The sequence below is a fragment of the Phyllostomus discolor genome, chromosome 5, assembly GCF_004126475.2.
Source record: "Phyllostomus discolor isolate MPI-MPIP mPhyDis1 chromosome 5, mPhyDis1.pri.v3, whole genome shotgun sequence".
NCBI lineage: Eukaryota > Metazoa > Chordata > Mammalia > Chiroptera > Phyllostomidae > Phyllostomus > Phyllostomus discolor.
Window position 1 is genome coordinate 152,697,134 of NC_040907.2, and position 15,834 is coordinate 152,712,967.

Below are 15,834 nucleotides of genomic sequence, written 5' to 3' on the forward strand. Positions count from 1 at the left end.
GTAATAGCATAATCAATAAAATATATTTTAAAAAATAATAATATAATAACTAATAAATAATAAAAGAATAAACTCTGCATACTCCCAACTGTAAACCTAATTTTGTCTACCTGTGCATGCAAATGATTAAAATTATCTCTACTGAAAATGCTTAGTACAGAGGTAAAGCATTAACTTTGCTTTAACACATAATAAATTTTATGTTTAAAAAAGGTGGGGAGAACAGAAGGAAATCTTCCAAGTTGACATGGATGTACATACAATACAATTATAAAAATCCTAAGGTGAACATTTACTTTTATACAGGGTATGTGTTAAACTAGGGTAAGTGATCACAGAATCCCACTACCAAAGCTGAGGCAGAAGACAGCAAAAGAAAGGGAACAGAAATATAACTTAAATTTACCCTTCTGCTCACTCAAATACTTGAATGAGTGCCTACTACAGTATACAGTATTAAGTGTGTTGTGGTGACAGTGGGTATGCAAATAGAGTAACATATGAACTTTGCCCTCAATAGGATAACAGTAAAACAGGATATATTAAGAAATGTTAACAGAACTAAAATACAAGGCAAAATGCGATAAGTACTATAATAAAGTATTATGCAGATTCCAAAGGAGATTACTTGGTAAGGTGAAAGGGATGCTTTATAAAAGAGGCACTATTTGAGCTAAACTTTCAAAAGGAAGAAAGATTAGAATGAGAAATAACTGAGAAAAGAAAGGTTCCTTTAGGCAGAAAATAAGGTACGCAGAGAATAGGAAATGATAAGCGTAATCACAGAATATAAATAATCCAGTTTAATGGCACCTGAAACAATGCCCCCTTAGGGCCTAATATGAACTATGGCTGGAAGTACAGGATGAAGTGAGACCAAGATAGATTCTGAATACCAATGTATTAGAGGCAAGAGTTTGGACTTCATTCAATAAATGAAAAAGAACTGTAGAAAACTTTTTTTCTTTTTTTTATCCTCATCAGAGGACAATTTTTCATTGTTTTTTTAGAGAGAGAAGATGGGAGAAAGAGAAACATCAATTGGAGAGAGAGAGAGAGAGAGGCATTAACCAGCTGCCTCCTGTACCCGCCAGCACTGGGAGTGTGTGTGCCCAGGCCCGGGATCATACACACCTGCACCCACACCGGGGAAGGCACCTACAACCTAGGTGTGTGCCCTGACCGAGAATAGAACCCTCAACTGCAAGGGACAAGACTCCAACCAACGGTGCCACACCAGCCAGGGTAAACTACAGAAAAACTTTCTAAATTCACCTGACAAGTTCAGAATTGTTAAGATATTCAAAAGATGAATCTGATAAAATAACTGAATATGCAGATTGAAGGAGAAGGAATAGTCAGACAGACAAAGTTTCCAAACAAGGTAACTCAAAAGGAGATAGTGAAAACAAGAGGCACAGGAAAAGATGTAGAAATAGATTTAATGAAGCCAAATTGTGTTCCATTTAAAAAAATTAAGTCTTGGGTGCCAGTGGTACCACTAGGTATAGAGATATAGCAGTTATAAGTACTCTGCAGAAAAATCATAACTGAGGAGAAAATTTGGGAGTTATGCATATTCGGTTTATAGTTAAAGTTATATAACTGGAGAAATTACCAAAGGAAAGGAAGAAAAAGTAATGTGGAAAAAGATAAAACCAAGAAGAGACTCTTAGGATACAGTTAGAGGCATAATAAGAGGAGGTAAAGAAGGAATAATTAAATACTTCTGTTTCACCTTATCTTCAGTGGCAAGTTCAGTATACTTTTAAAGACTTTTCTACAAATTTCAAGTTTTGCAGAATAAATAGTTGGAAAATATGCAATCGGCCTCTATAAACTATTTTTTATTTTTTAAAGATTTATTTATTCTTAGAAAGAGGGGGAGGGAGGGAGAAATAGAGGGAGAGAAACATTGATTGGTTGCCTCTTGCATGCCCCTAACTGGGGACCTGGCCTGCAACCCAGGCATGCTCCCTGACTGGGAATCAAATTGGTGACCCTTTGATTCACAGGCCAGCACTCAATCCACTGAGCCACACCAGCCATGGCTCTAAACTATTTTTTAAAGAAAAAGAAATATTTGAGTAACTGTTTTGTTGGTTTATTTTTGAGCAAAAATCAAAGAGACATCATTGCCTCATTAAACAATATAATAAACACCTTAGAAGAATGCCCTACAATAACATCAAGCTATTTTGCAGTCCATGATAGTCCCCTGCCCATTCCCCTGCTTATCTCTTCCTTATCCTTCAAAATTCAGTCCTATTATCATGTCTAGGAAGCATGCCTGAACTACTATGAATAGTACCCTATGCATACCTTAGTACCCTGCACAACCTCACAATAATACTGATCCTTTAAAGAAGGTATTACTGAATGTGAGCTTAAATAAATAAACAAATAAGTAAATAAATTCACAAATAGATAAATAACGGTGCTACAAATTTTTCTCTTTTTGCAATCTTCACCTGAGGCTATTTTTTAAAAATTGCTTTTTAGAGAGAAAGGAAGGGAGAGAGAAACATGGATCGGTTGCCTCCTGGCTGTGCCCCAACCGGGGATCAAACCTATAACTTAGGAATGTCCAGATGGGGGATGAAACCTACAACCTTTTTTGGTATACCGGATGATGCTCCAACCAACCAAGCCACCCAGCCAGGGCAGTGGTGCTACAAACTGCACTAAAGTTTACAGACCACAAAACACATAGGGAGGACCCTTTCCCACACTCTGTGACAAGCAAATGAGCACAGACCCCCTCCAAAGTACAATAGAAATGATGTTACAATTACCATGACAAGGCTGAAAAAAGTCTGAGATAAAAACCAAAATTTACTGGAGGCCACAGAAAACTAAAAGGTATCACCAAGTCCTGCTTGGCTAACATATGGAAGGATGAATTGTTCCTTGGCACAGTAAAAGAAAACCAAATCAAGAAGCCAAATATCTTTTCAATGTTAGTCATAAGTGACATCAACATGGCCTAAAGTCCCTATTTTAAAAAAGTATTCCAAGCCCTGACCTTCATGGCTCACTTGGTTGAGCATCATCCTACAAAGTGCAAGGCCATCAGTTTGATTCCCTATCAGGGCACATGCCTGGGTTGCAGGCCTGGTCACCAGTTCAGGTGGGGGCGAGAGGTAACCGATCGATGTTTCCCTCTCTCTCTCTCTCTCTTACACTCTCTCTAAAAATAAATAATACATTATTTTTTTAGAAACAGTATTCCAAGACTAGCATAAAAACCTTATGATTATACTTTCTCATTTTATTTTAGAAACCCTATCTACTACAGGCAACCAGCAAATACGGAAAAATTGCACCTTGCAGATGGGAGTCGTTTCTGGGGATACAGCATAAAAGAACCTCTCAATGATGTCACTGGAGATTTACTGAGAGCCTGACACATCCCCTGCTTTATGCAGAATGCCGGGGTAGGGATGGCATGGTGGTAGAGTGGGCATTGTTAATAAAATTAGTAGCACAATCCCAGTATTAAAGAAGAAAACAATCTATAAGGACAGGAGTCAGTGGAAGATAAGAAACAATGAGAGAATATGGTAAGTATGATTAAATGACAAACTGTGGCAGAGACCGTTAAGAGAGAGTTGAGTATGTGCCAATGTAGGTGAGGAGGTACACAGAGATAGAGATCATTCTGAGCAGAATGATAGCAGCTATAAAGCACAAAATGGAAAATGAACTTGATGGTCTAAGAAGCCGTCACAAGCTGGTCCTGAGTGAAGTAAAGGGTGAGAGAAGCCCTTTACTGGTTGGGATGGACCTACATTAAGAAAGACCCCCAAAAGCAAGGGAGATCAGTTTAGACTGGACTTGGTAGGCAAGAAGAACTATGTTGGTTTCTTGGAGAGGGAAATACAAAGTATTTTCAGAAGATGAGATGAGCTGAACTACAGAGACATGAAAGGCAGTAGAAACCTTTCTCACCAAACAAAATCCACACCTAAATGAATGAGGTGATAATGGCACCAATCTGAGGAAGGGGAAAATGCAAAAGATGCTTCAGAGGAATAATCAACAGAGATTAGTTAAAAGTAAAACTGAGAAGGGTTACTAAAAAAATAAAAACATCCCTGGCTAGTTGGGCTCAGTGGACTGAGTGCTGGCCTGCGAACCAAAAGGTCACCAGTTCAATTCCCAGTCAGGGCACATGCCTGGGTTGCAGGCCAGGTCCCCAGTGTGGGGTGTGAAAGAGGCAACCAATCAATGTTTCTCTCCCTCTCCTTCTCCCTCCCCGCCTTGAATAAATAAATAAAATCTTTTTTTCACATGCTATTAAAAAATTTAAAAAAATATCCATTCTAAAAATATAATTTTCTTTTTCAAATAAGCATCAGGAAAAGATTATTAAAATATATTTATGCTAATTTTCCAAATAAATTGTTAACCCCAATGCAAGTCTTTTGAAATAAACCTCATTCATAAGAAACCAACCTTCAAATTCAGAATGTGATCCATTAAGACAAAACATCTTGGCTGCTTCAAAGTAAGATCAACAGGTCCTCCTCTCTGCTGAGGATCCCAATTCAGCATTAATTGTAGCCAGTTTTCCATGGGTTCTACTATTAAACTAAAAAACACATAAAAATAGGGTGAAAACACTTATTCCAATTTTTCTTTAGTACTGTAAAAAAGGTAATTTTATAGGCTGTCCATTTCCTTTCTCATTACTTATCTGTACCATTTTGTATCTTACTTTCAAATAATTCATAAAATGATAGGGGACAAACTTCCATAAAAAACAACCCCAAACCCACACATGTAAGTTAGTTACTGGCAACTCCAAGAGCCAAGTCCAATTCCATTCTCCAAGGAACCCGAGAGCCTTCTCAGCACCAAAGTCAATCAGCTGAATGTCAGCAGCTACTGTTTCCACTAGACTTGTGCTGTCCAATATGGGAGCCACTAATCACAAGTGGCTATTTGAATTTACACTTAATTTAATTAAAATTAAATTTAAAATTTAGCTTCTGTCACACTACTCACCTTTCAGTGCTCAAAAGCCACATGTGCTCAGCAGATAAAAGACATTTCCATCATCACAGAAAGTTCTACTGGATGATGCTACTTAAAACAGGCAACAACCCTATCGTCCTTTTAGAGCCCTGAAGAAATGGAGGTGAACTTCCTGCACTGAAATACACTTACCTACAAAGGTTATTTGGTTGAGGTAAATGACTACTAAACCGAACTTCTCCTGTCATCTCTTCACAGGCAAATATACACTTGGGATCCTTCTTCTTAATCTTCTCATGCCTATGAAAAACAAAATCTACCTCAGTAGGCAACCTGACTCACAAATAATTCTAAAGATTTTTGCCATTTAATTTCATTCAGTTATGGACTTCAGGTCAAGATGGAGGCATAGGTAGGCATACTTCACCTCCCTGCACAACCATAAGAAGGATCACAACTAATTTCAAAATGAAAACTACACAAAACTGCCCCCAAACTGAACTGTACGGAAGTCCAACAATCAAGGATTTAAAGAAGCTACATTCATCCAGATGGGCAGGAGGGGCAGAGTCAGGGCAGAGAGGACACGGTGTGGCGGTGGCTGGTGGAACATGGGGTCCCGCATTCAACTGTAGTGGATAAAAATCAGGGGACACCTTGTGAGCAAGTAATCCCAGCCCCTGGCCAGACTGTGAAGCCCCAGGTTCCAGTGCCAGGAAAATTAAGCCTCAACTTCTGGCAGTAAAATCCAGCGGGGTTGAGGTGGCAGAAGAAACTGCCAGTTTCTCAGGAGAGCCCAGAACGTACGCAAACCCACCCACTGTGGGAACCACAACCAGAGCAGCGGCATAATTACAAAATAGATAGGGGAATGCTAAGAACAGTTTAGGAAAAGGAGAGAAGCCAAAGAACTTATACGCATGACCCACGGACATGAACTGGATCACTGGAGTGAAGGCAGTTACTGGGTGAAGGGGGACAAAGGGGGAAAAACTGGGACAACTAATAGCATAACCAATAAAATATACTAAAAAAAGTCATACAACTGGAAAAAAATTCATTCTATTATGTTTTTAAAAGGCAATTACACCCCTTAAAAAGAGAGGGGAAAAAAGGGGAGACAAAGCAGGCAACTGAAATTTTTCATTCCCATTGGGCATACCAAAGTTCTCTTCCATTTCTTACCAGGTAAATGGCTGGAGATGATGTAAAAAAGGCCTATATCCAGCAATACATTCAAACACCATGGTCCCAAAGCTCCAATAATCAACAGTGGCTGTGTAAGGCTTATTCTCAAAGAGCTCTGGGGCCTGAAAAAGAAAAAATGCTTTAAACGTCATACAATAAAGGGAAAAGCTACTTTATTTTTGAACTATTACAGGGCTGAGCGAAACCAGGTTTTACAGTTATTTGTATGGAAATAATACAAAAATACAATTAATAAATAATACTATAATACAATAATAAACTATTTTGCATACTCACAACTGTAAACCTACTTTTGCCCACCCCTGTATATCATGACCTTCAGAAATAAAGAGAATCTTATACACTTAAATTCAAAGAAACAATACATGTCTTACCAGATACTGTAATGTTCCCACAAAAGATGTACACAGACTTCCTTGGTCAACATCTTTGGCATATCCCAGATCAATTATTTTATGTATAATCTACAAAATAATAAGCATTAAATGGTTGAGAAATTTGAAATGGAAAGGCAACAGTGTCCCGGCAAGGATCTGAAGAGGGTGGTGGCAAAGATTTGGGCTCTGTAATAACACAAATGTGATCCAGTCCTGACCTCCACCACTTAACTAGCCTTGTGTTCTTGATCAAGTTACTTAACTTTGCTTGGTTTCCCATATAATGAAATTACTAACAGAACTGCTAGTGGCAAACAGCCAAAGAAAAGGATTTAACACAATGCCTGGTATATGGTAAAAACTAAATATAATTTGGTTATTAATTTTATTTTGGTATATTCAGAATAAACTTGATCCATTATACTGAAAGGCAAAGGTAAAGGTGACTCCCAAATTTGAAGCAGCAGCACATCTTGTTACAGTGTATCGATGTGAGTAAATACCTATCTGACTTCAGAAATATCCTGAAGTTGCCCTGGCCAGTGTGGCTCAGTGAACTGAGCGCTGGCCTGTGAACCAAAGGGTCACTGGTTCAATTCCTGGTCAGGACACACGCCTGGGTAGCAAGCCAGATCCCCAGTGTGGGGGGCACATGAGAGGCAACCACACACTCATGTTTCTCTCCCTCTCTTTTTCTCTCTGTACCCCTCTGTCTAAAAATAAATTCATAAAATCTTTAAAATAAATAAATAAAAAGAAATATGCTGAAGTCTTTGGATATAAAAAGGGGGAGAGAAGTTGAACCTAAGCACACATGAAAGCCTCCTAAGAAGCACCATCAAGGTTTCATTGCTTCCAACTGACCAACGTCTTAACTAACCACAAGAAGACCACATAATCCAACACAAAGTTCAGAGTCTGGGCTGTATGTCTTTATTGGGATGGAACTTCAGTGCTAAAAGCAAGAAAACCACTCAAATTATTCTGATAAAAACAAATACTTCAGGAGTCAATTCATGATTTCTGGTTCTTCTCAAGATGACTCATTTAAGAATCTAAGAAATCAAGGTTTTGAATCTTAATTAAATATAGAACTTAAGACTTTTGTGGAGGAGAATGAGGTTTGTTTTTAATATCAAATATATGGGGTTGGCCAAAAAGTCTATATGTTTTTTCTGTAAAATAGACACATTTTTCATTTCCACCAATAACTTTACCGATTTGGATATTCTGAGTATGTTGGTCATCTCTTGTGTGGTATAATGTTGATTGATCTCAACTAAAGTCTCAATTTCATTGCTATCAACTTCAATGGATCTACCTGACCGTGGAGCATCGTCCAGTGAGAAATCTCCAGCACGAATCTTTGCAAACCACTTTTGACACATTCAATCATTCACAGCACCTTTTCCATACACTGCACAAATCATTTTTTGCATTTCACTTGTGTTTTGACCTTGCTTCAAATAATAAAGTATAGTACACTGAAAATGTTGCAAATTTTCTTACAACTTCAATATTAAAATGGCTACACAAAAGTTCACCAATTTTGGTAATTTTTTTTAATGCATGCTGATGTGACAGCTGTCACCATACAATCTAACAAAACTGTTTCAAATGAAGTTAAATATAACTAAGCACTACTAAAACCATCTTAAGGAAAACATCAAACGAACTTTTTGGCCAACCCAATACTTAAGTAAATGTACTTTTTTTCATTAAAGTATAGCAGACCCAAGATGCATGTGTGTGTGTTTTTTTTAAATGTGCTTCATAAGGATTAATAGATTATTTACTCACTGCCTACTATCTCTGCTAGATATTATGCTGGGAAAACAGAAGTGAACAAGACAGGAGCAACTCCTTCTACAACAGAGCTACTGTGTTGGCAGAGGAGACAGAAAACCAAGCACAGAACCAGCTCAGGGTAGGGAGGGCTGTGCAGAAAAAGGAAGAGCGCTACGAGGGGCATCAAACCGCACAGACTGACCAGCTCAGGGATACTGTGTTCAGCCGGCACGGAACATTTCTTCAGTTTTCACCTACCTTCCCACCAACATCCTGAAGAACTATGTTTTCTGGCTTTAGGTCACGATGTATAATTTTGTTTTCATGCAAATATCGGATCCCAGACCCTAAATAAAATTTAAAAGGTGTTTTGAGGTAAGAGAAAGCAGTGAATTTTTTAAAAATTTCACTTCTCATTTTATACTTCTCTAATGTTCAGATTTACATGGACTATCATAACTACTCAACTTATATTACAGCAGTTCAAGTTTTCTCCACAGAAAATCCAACACTTAAAAAATACTGCAGAATAATAATATATGCCTATTTAACTAAAGAGAATTAACATTAAAAAGAAGTGGAACAACATTTTAGAAAAAACCCATATTTATGCTTGTAGCCTTTCTCTCCTCCTTCAACTAGGCTTTGGCCTCCACGACCCTGGAAAAGCAGCAAAGCCACATGCATAGGGAAACACACTCTTGGATTTCAGCTCACTCCAGGGGCCCACATAAGGATTATTTCAGGGAGTTTTCAGGAGTTATTCTGATTAAAAAGAGATTTCACCCTTACAGTTGACTTGAGAACCTATTCAGCAGATGCAATGCCACTATTAAATAAAACTACTGTACTAATCAAGGAGGAAAGAAGAATAAAATTAAATCAGGCCATTTAACACCCCCCCACTTTTCTTTTTGGTCAGCAACTGGAGCATCTATTAGCCAAAAACTGACTTCTAGCCAAAACCAAAAATAACACAATATCCTAGTTTTAACTTAGCACCAACAATAACAGTTAAATTTTTCTGATGATTTCTTATAGGTGCTAAAAATCTATGCTTTATAGTAGTATATGGAATCTTTTACAGACCAAGGGGGCATTAAATTATGATGGGTTTTTTCATATTGATTACATACCTATATCACTCAGTAAAGAAAGTATCTGGCTTTCTTTAAGTCCACAGCAATTTTCTGGTTTGTTGAGTAGCTAAAAGAAAAAAAAAAGTATACTGTTAATGTTGCTGGGCAGTAACAGCCACACACTAATCACTAAACCTTAAGACAATAGCCAAACTTAAAATGACCAAGTCCACTAAGAGAATGTGTAAATTTCATGACAAGGCTTACACAAGGTGAAGGGAGAAAGTATTTGTAATTGAAAAAGGTTGAAAAAGCATGCGTGTGTGTGTGTGTGTAAAATCCATATAGCAGATTCAAAATAAGATGGGAAAGATTTGCAAGACAGAAAAATGCTTTTTGGGGAGGGGTTGGGAGATTCAGAGAAAGAGGTGAAGGGATTAAGAAGTAAAAACTGGCAGTTACAAAACAGTCACAGAGATGTAAAGTATAGGGAATACAGACAATAATATTGTGATAACTATGTACTGGGCCAGTTGGGTGCTGGAAATATCTAGGGAATCACTATGAAAAGTATATGATTGTCTAACCACTATGCTATACACCTAAAACCAAAAAAATAATATTGAAAGTAAACTATAATTGAAAAAGCTGTTTAATAAACACATTACACATTGGTATTTTTATCTAACACTACCAATACAGTCCCACCCTGCAAACACCACCAACAAAAGAACGCAAGGTCTAAATCAGGGGTCAGTGAATGTTCCCTGTGAAGAGACAGACAATAAATACTTTAGGCTTTCCAGGCCATTATCGTCTCTGTCACAACTAACTACTCAATGCTGCCGCTGCAATAAAAAAAAAACAGCCATAGCCCTGGCTGGCGTAGCTCAGTGGATTGAGCACGGGCTGTGAACTAGGCATCGCAGGTTCGATTCCCAGTCAGGGCACATGGCCAGGGCAGGCCATGGCCCCCGGCAACCGCACATTGATGTTTCTCTTTCCCTCTCCCTCTCCCTCTCTCCCTCCCTTCCCTCTCTAAAAATAAATAAATAAAATCTTAAAAAAAAACCCAGCCATAAAAACAGTTAATAGGCTACAGTTTAAAGACCGTGATTCTAGATTATCGTATTGAACGTGACCCAAACACTGTTAAAGTTCATGATTTACTATCTCATCATCTCAAACATCCACACTACCTTCCGGAGATCTCCACCAGAACAGTATTCCATTGCTAGAAGAGGCACATCGTTAATCAAACAATTCAGTTCCTCAGGAACATCACAGGCCTTTACAACATTGGAGTGGTTCAACCTAACAAAAGGAGAAAACATTATAATGAAAAAATTTTTTCCGGAAGGCTGGGTCGGTGGGGAGGAGTGGGGGAGGGGGAGGCAGAAAACTGTACTTGAACAACAATAAAAATTTTTTAAAAAAAGTTCCCAATGAAAAGGGACTGGGTTGGAAATAGTAGTTAATTAAGGGGCAGTGAGAGAAGAAAGGCTGGCATTATTTGTAATATTCTAATTTCTTGTTTGTATAATTAAAAAGTAATAATTTTTAAAAAGAAAATACAAACAAAAATACTATCACCATTACTACAATTATATTTCTGTATGCCACATAGTAACCACCTTCTATACATTAACTCATTTACTTGTTATAATAACCCTACTATATGTAGTTTAAAAGTCTCATCACACAGGAGAAAATTGAAACACAAATTGGTTAAGTAACATTAGATCACACAGCAAGCAGGTGGTCAATTAAGGATTAAAATCTGGCAGTCTTGCTCCAAAGCCTGTATCATACTGCCCCGCCCATAATCACAGAATAACCCAGAGGTAAATACTTTTAAAATTTTGGCATATTTCCTTCCACTTTTTAATCTGTGCACAAATATACTTCTCAATAAATATTATACCATGTTATAGAGTGTTTCCTAACATCTTTTTAAACTTAAAATGTACCATCCCAAACATCATCATCATCATCATGCAGTACATCTCAAAACTGGTATAGATTCCCAGGACTTAGGGACCTACAGAAACATAATCTCTCATGTAGGACCTGAAAATTTATATTGTTCTCAAGCTTTCCTGGTGATTCTGCCATAAAGCCAAGTTTGAGAAGCTTTAAAGTGAACTGAAAACAGATAACTGAAGTCAAAAAGTGTTTATTTCAAAGCCAGGCTCCTTTACCTACCAATTTTATGACTCGGTCAGCTTCAACTTCCTATAAATTCATCCATAAAATAGGAATGATACCTAAACACAGGGTTGCTGTGTAAACCAGAAGAATTACCTGTAACGCCCTTAGCACACTACCCATGGAAGTTTTAAAATATGTCCACTTCTCCCATCAAGAACTGAATTCTCCCACTGTGGGTTAACATGGCCCTGCCTGGTGTTCCTCTGTTGATTGAGCACCAGCCTGTGAAAGAAGGATTGCCGGTTCGATTCCCGGTCAGGGCATCTGCATGGGATGCAGACCAGGTCCCCAGCTGAAGGTGCATGCAAGACAACTACACACTGATGATTCTCTCCCTATCTTTTTCCTTCTCCTGCACCCTCTCTAAAAATAAATGAATAACATCTTAAAAAAAAATGAATTCTCCTCCCCTTGAGTATGGCTGTACTAACTGTCTCATTTCTAACAAGTAGAATGCAGCAGAAAGGATGGAGTACAACTTCCAAGAAAGATCATAAAAGATACGTCAGCTTTCATCTTGATTTCTCTCTCGGCTCACTCGCTCTGAAGAAAGCTAGCTGCCATGACATGAAGACATTCAAGCTCCCCTATAAAAAGGCCCAGGTGACAAACTGACGCCTCTAGCCAACAGCCATATAAATGAGTTTGAAGTGGACACTCGAGTCCCACTCAAGCCTCTGAAAGACTACAGCTCCAGTCAATATTCTGAGATGTTTCAGGAGAGATCGGCATTAAAACCACCCAGGTAAGTCATCCCCAAATTCTCAAACCACAGAAACTGTGAGATTCTAAATGTTTGTTGTTTTAAGCCAATTGAGTGTTGGAGTAATATTTTACAAAGCAATAGATACACTATTTAACAAAAGTAGGTGAAAGTCAGAAATGGGAATACATAGTTACTGCTATTTAACTAGAAAATAAGTAGATGAGCATGGGCCAAGATTCAGAAGAAACAGATCTGGCCCTCATAGAGCTGAATTTGGTAACACCTAGCTGACATTTTAAACTAAACCTAATTAATCATAATGTGATGTTGGTATCTGAAATGGAACACATCTACTTAGTGAGAAAGAGAAAAATAAAATCCCAGAAAGATGCTAAGAAGAATGGATTCCTAGCCTCCTCCTTCATGATGACATCAGGATGGGCTACAGACTTGGGCAACGAGTCAAGGACTTACTTTTTCATGATCTGGATTTCATGGCACCATCGTTCTCTGTTTTTGGTACTCAGCTCTAGGCGACAAGACTTAATTGCTATTTTGAGATCAAGTTCCTACCAAAACAGAAAATCAACAGAAAAAAATATAAATTAGGTTCTTACACAGATTTACTTGCTATCAAAGCAATGTGAACCTGGAAAAACAAAACTCGTTAGCTCTACTAATGAACATTTATCACAGCTCTCCTGAACCAATGCTTTTGCTAGGTAAACCACGAGAACCAATGCTTTAAAACTGACTGAACACCTCAAAGCACACAAGCAAAAAGTGACTGAGGCTAATCCTGTAACAACAGGTCTCTTTAGAACACTGTCTCATAATACACTGCTGGAAAATACAAAGACCCTATCTCTCCAATAACCCCCCCCCATTTTTTATAGTATAAAATTTTCATGTTTAGAATTAGCCAGCTGGATTCGGTTTAAATGATCTCAATTTTGTTCACAACATTCAAAGCATCATAGTCTGGAGCCAGTTGAACACAGGCCTTCTCTCCATCAGGCCTGATCAGGGCGTTGACCTTGGCCACATCAAAGTCACAGAGCTTCCTCACCCCCTGTTTGATCTGGTGCTTGCTGGCCCTGACATCCACAACGGACACAAGTGCATTGCTGTCTTCTATCTTCTTCATGGCTGACTCGGTACTCAGGCGGAACCTGATGTTAGCATAGGGGTCAAGCTTGTTTTTCCTGGGGGCGCTCTTCTGAGGATATTTAGGCTGCCTTAGGAGCCGCACGGTCTTAGGCCTCCGGAAGGTGGCTGACCTGTGGATCTCCTTTGTGTGTGTGACTGTGGACATGTTTTAGCACTGCTTTCTTTGCCTTCAAAGCCTTTGCCTTGGCTTCGACTTTGGGAGGAGCAGGGCTTTCCTTCTTTGTTTTGGCAGCCATCTTTATGAAAAGCCCCAAGAAACCCCTTTTTGAGCAGGAAAGCTAACAAAGGTACCAGCCTCCAGTAGAACTAGAATGAAGAGGATAACTCGGGACTCCCTGGCCTCAATAGCAAGAAATAGGTATAATGTGACCGAACCTAATACAAAAAACTCCAAATTAGTTCTGATTTCTTTACATTTCAAATGACAAAAAAATCCTACAATAATTGTACTTGTTTCCATATCTATAAAAATGAACCTAACGAATCTCACCTATGACTAGCAATTTACCCAAAACTGACTGAAATGAGGAAGCAAAACATAATTTGTATGGGATAGTCTAAATGGAGTGGGGATGGAAGGCGGGAGGAAGAAGATAGAGATAAGACAGTAGATATAGAGAGAGAAAAGAAAGGAACTATGAGTACAAACTAGTCTAACCAGAGTCCTCACACCTTTCGACCTTTCTTTTGTTTTACAGCAGGTACCTCATTTAGTTAGGTCCCAAGTAAGCTTTTACCACCATGGAAATAATCTGGTATATCCATGAACATTAAACCCAAGTTCTCATGTGATAAGGCAGGAAGCTATATCAAAAGGACCCCATTCTGTGTGATCCTTCAGCTCCTCAGTTTCTATTTCACCTACTCCTAAAGGCCTTCCTCACTCTACCTTTTCACAAAGAATGCTCTGTGGAAAGCTTGTAGTATTCAGCAAAAAAAAGTTTTTTTAAAGTTCTATGTTGAAAAAATGGCAATAGCCCTGGAAGCTGGGTTGGTTGGAGCGTCGTCCTGTACACCAAAAGGTTGTGGGTTCAATTCCCAGTGAGGGCACATACCTAGGTTGCTGGTTCAATCCCTGGTCAGAGCATGTACTGGAGGCAACAGATCCATGTTTCTCTCTCTCTCTCTCTCTCTCTCTCTCTCTCTCTCAAAATCAATAACAATACCCTCAAGTAAGGATTTAAAAGAAGGAACATTCTAGAGATGGAGAGTGATGGTTATACAACAATGTAAATGTACTTAATGCCACAGAACTGTACACTTAAAAATGGTTAAAATGGCCCTGACCAGTGTGGCTCAGTTGGTTGAGTATCATCCTGCAAAGCAAAAGGTTGCCGGTTCAATTACCTGTCAGGGCACATGCCTAGGTTGTGGATTTGGTCCCTGGTAGGGGCACATATGAGAGGCAACTGACCAATGTTTCTCCCCCTCTTTTTCTCTCTCCCTTTCCCTCTATCTAAAAGTTAATAAATAAATAAATAGATAAAATCTTGAAAAATAATTAAAATTATAAATGTTATGTATATTTTACCACAATAAAAAAATATTAAGTTCAACTAGTTTCTTTACTATAGGAGTTCTCAGAGCTTTTAATATGCTAATGTGGGTTACGACTCTTCAAATGAAAGAAGGTTATGTATGCAGCATTTACCCAATGTATTTGACCGTAGTATCCTTTTTTAAAAATGTTTCACTGGATTAGTTTTTCCAAACACACTTTGAGAAGTGTTACCCTGTCCTCTAGGAAGAGTTTTTTGGTTGTTTTGCCATGCTTCCACCTTACTTTAGAAATACAATCATTAATAGGTTACCAGATTATACTTAAAAATGTTTCTATGCCCTGCTGGTGTGGCTCAGTGGATTGAGTGCTGGCCTGCAAACCAAAGGGTTGCCGGTTTGATTCCCAATCAGGGCACATGCCTGGGTTGCAGGCCAGGTCCCATAGAGGGTGTGCAAGAGGCAACCACACAGTGATGTTTCTCTCCCTTTCTTTCTCCCCCCCTTCCCCTCTCTCTAAAAATAAATAAATAAAATCTTTAAAAAAAAAAGGTGTTTCTGTGTCTACCTCTCCCACTCGACTTGAAATCTCCTTGACCACAGAAAATATTGTTTTCATTGACTTGGGACCATCAACCCCAGCATAGTAACCAGCTAAATAAACCACCTCATGTCCTTTTCTCTTCCTCATTATGACTAAAGAGGTGTAAATGAAATATTGGGACATGCCTTCCACTAAAACACAAGGATCTTGAAGGCTGTAAATGCAAACACTAAGTCAGGCTTGGAAGAGTAAGGATGCTCTTTTCAAGTCTTA

The 15,834-nt window shown here is 38.5% G+C and overlaps 1 protein-coding gene across 5 annotated transcripts in view; it reads right to left on the reverse strand.

Annotated features, from left to right (window-relative positions):
* The window catches only part of CHUK (component of inhibitor of nuclear factor kappa B kinase complex), a 51,462-nt gene that overhangs the window by 33,053 nt on the left and 2,575 nt on the right, over window positions 1–15,834 (reverse strand). For 4 of the 5 annotated variants that reach the window (XR_004903470.1, XM_028511663.1, XM_028511664.2 and 1 more), the window contains exons 2-9: window positions 12,825–12,919; window positions 10,633–10,747; window positions 9,491–9,560; window positions 8,613–8,701; window positions 6,564–6,653; window positions 6,166–6,290; window positions 5,173–5,280; window positions 4,459–4,594 (exon numbers count right to left, since the gene is read on the reverse strand). Coding sequence is in view for 4 of the 5 variants with exons in the window: in XM_028511663.1 (XP_028367464.1) it covers window positions 4,459–4,594; window positions 5,173–5,280; window positions 6,166–6,290; window positions 6,564–6,653; window positions 8,613–8,701; window positions 9,491–9,560; window positions 10,633–10,747; window positions 12,825–12,919 (828 nt within the window). In the remaining variant the exon portion in view is untranslated. Of the gene's footprint in view, window positions 1–4,458; window positions 4,595–5,172; window positions 5,281–6,165; window positions 6,291–6,563; window positions 6,654–8,612; window positions 8,702–9,490; window positions 9,561–10,632; window positions 10,748–12,824; window positions 12,920–14,575; window positions 14,596–15,834 lie in introns of those variants that run through there. The other variant, XM_036027142.1, reaches the window with a different exon arrangement.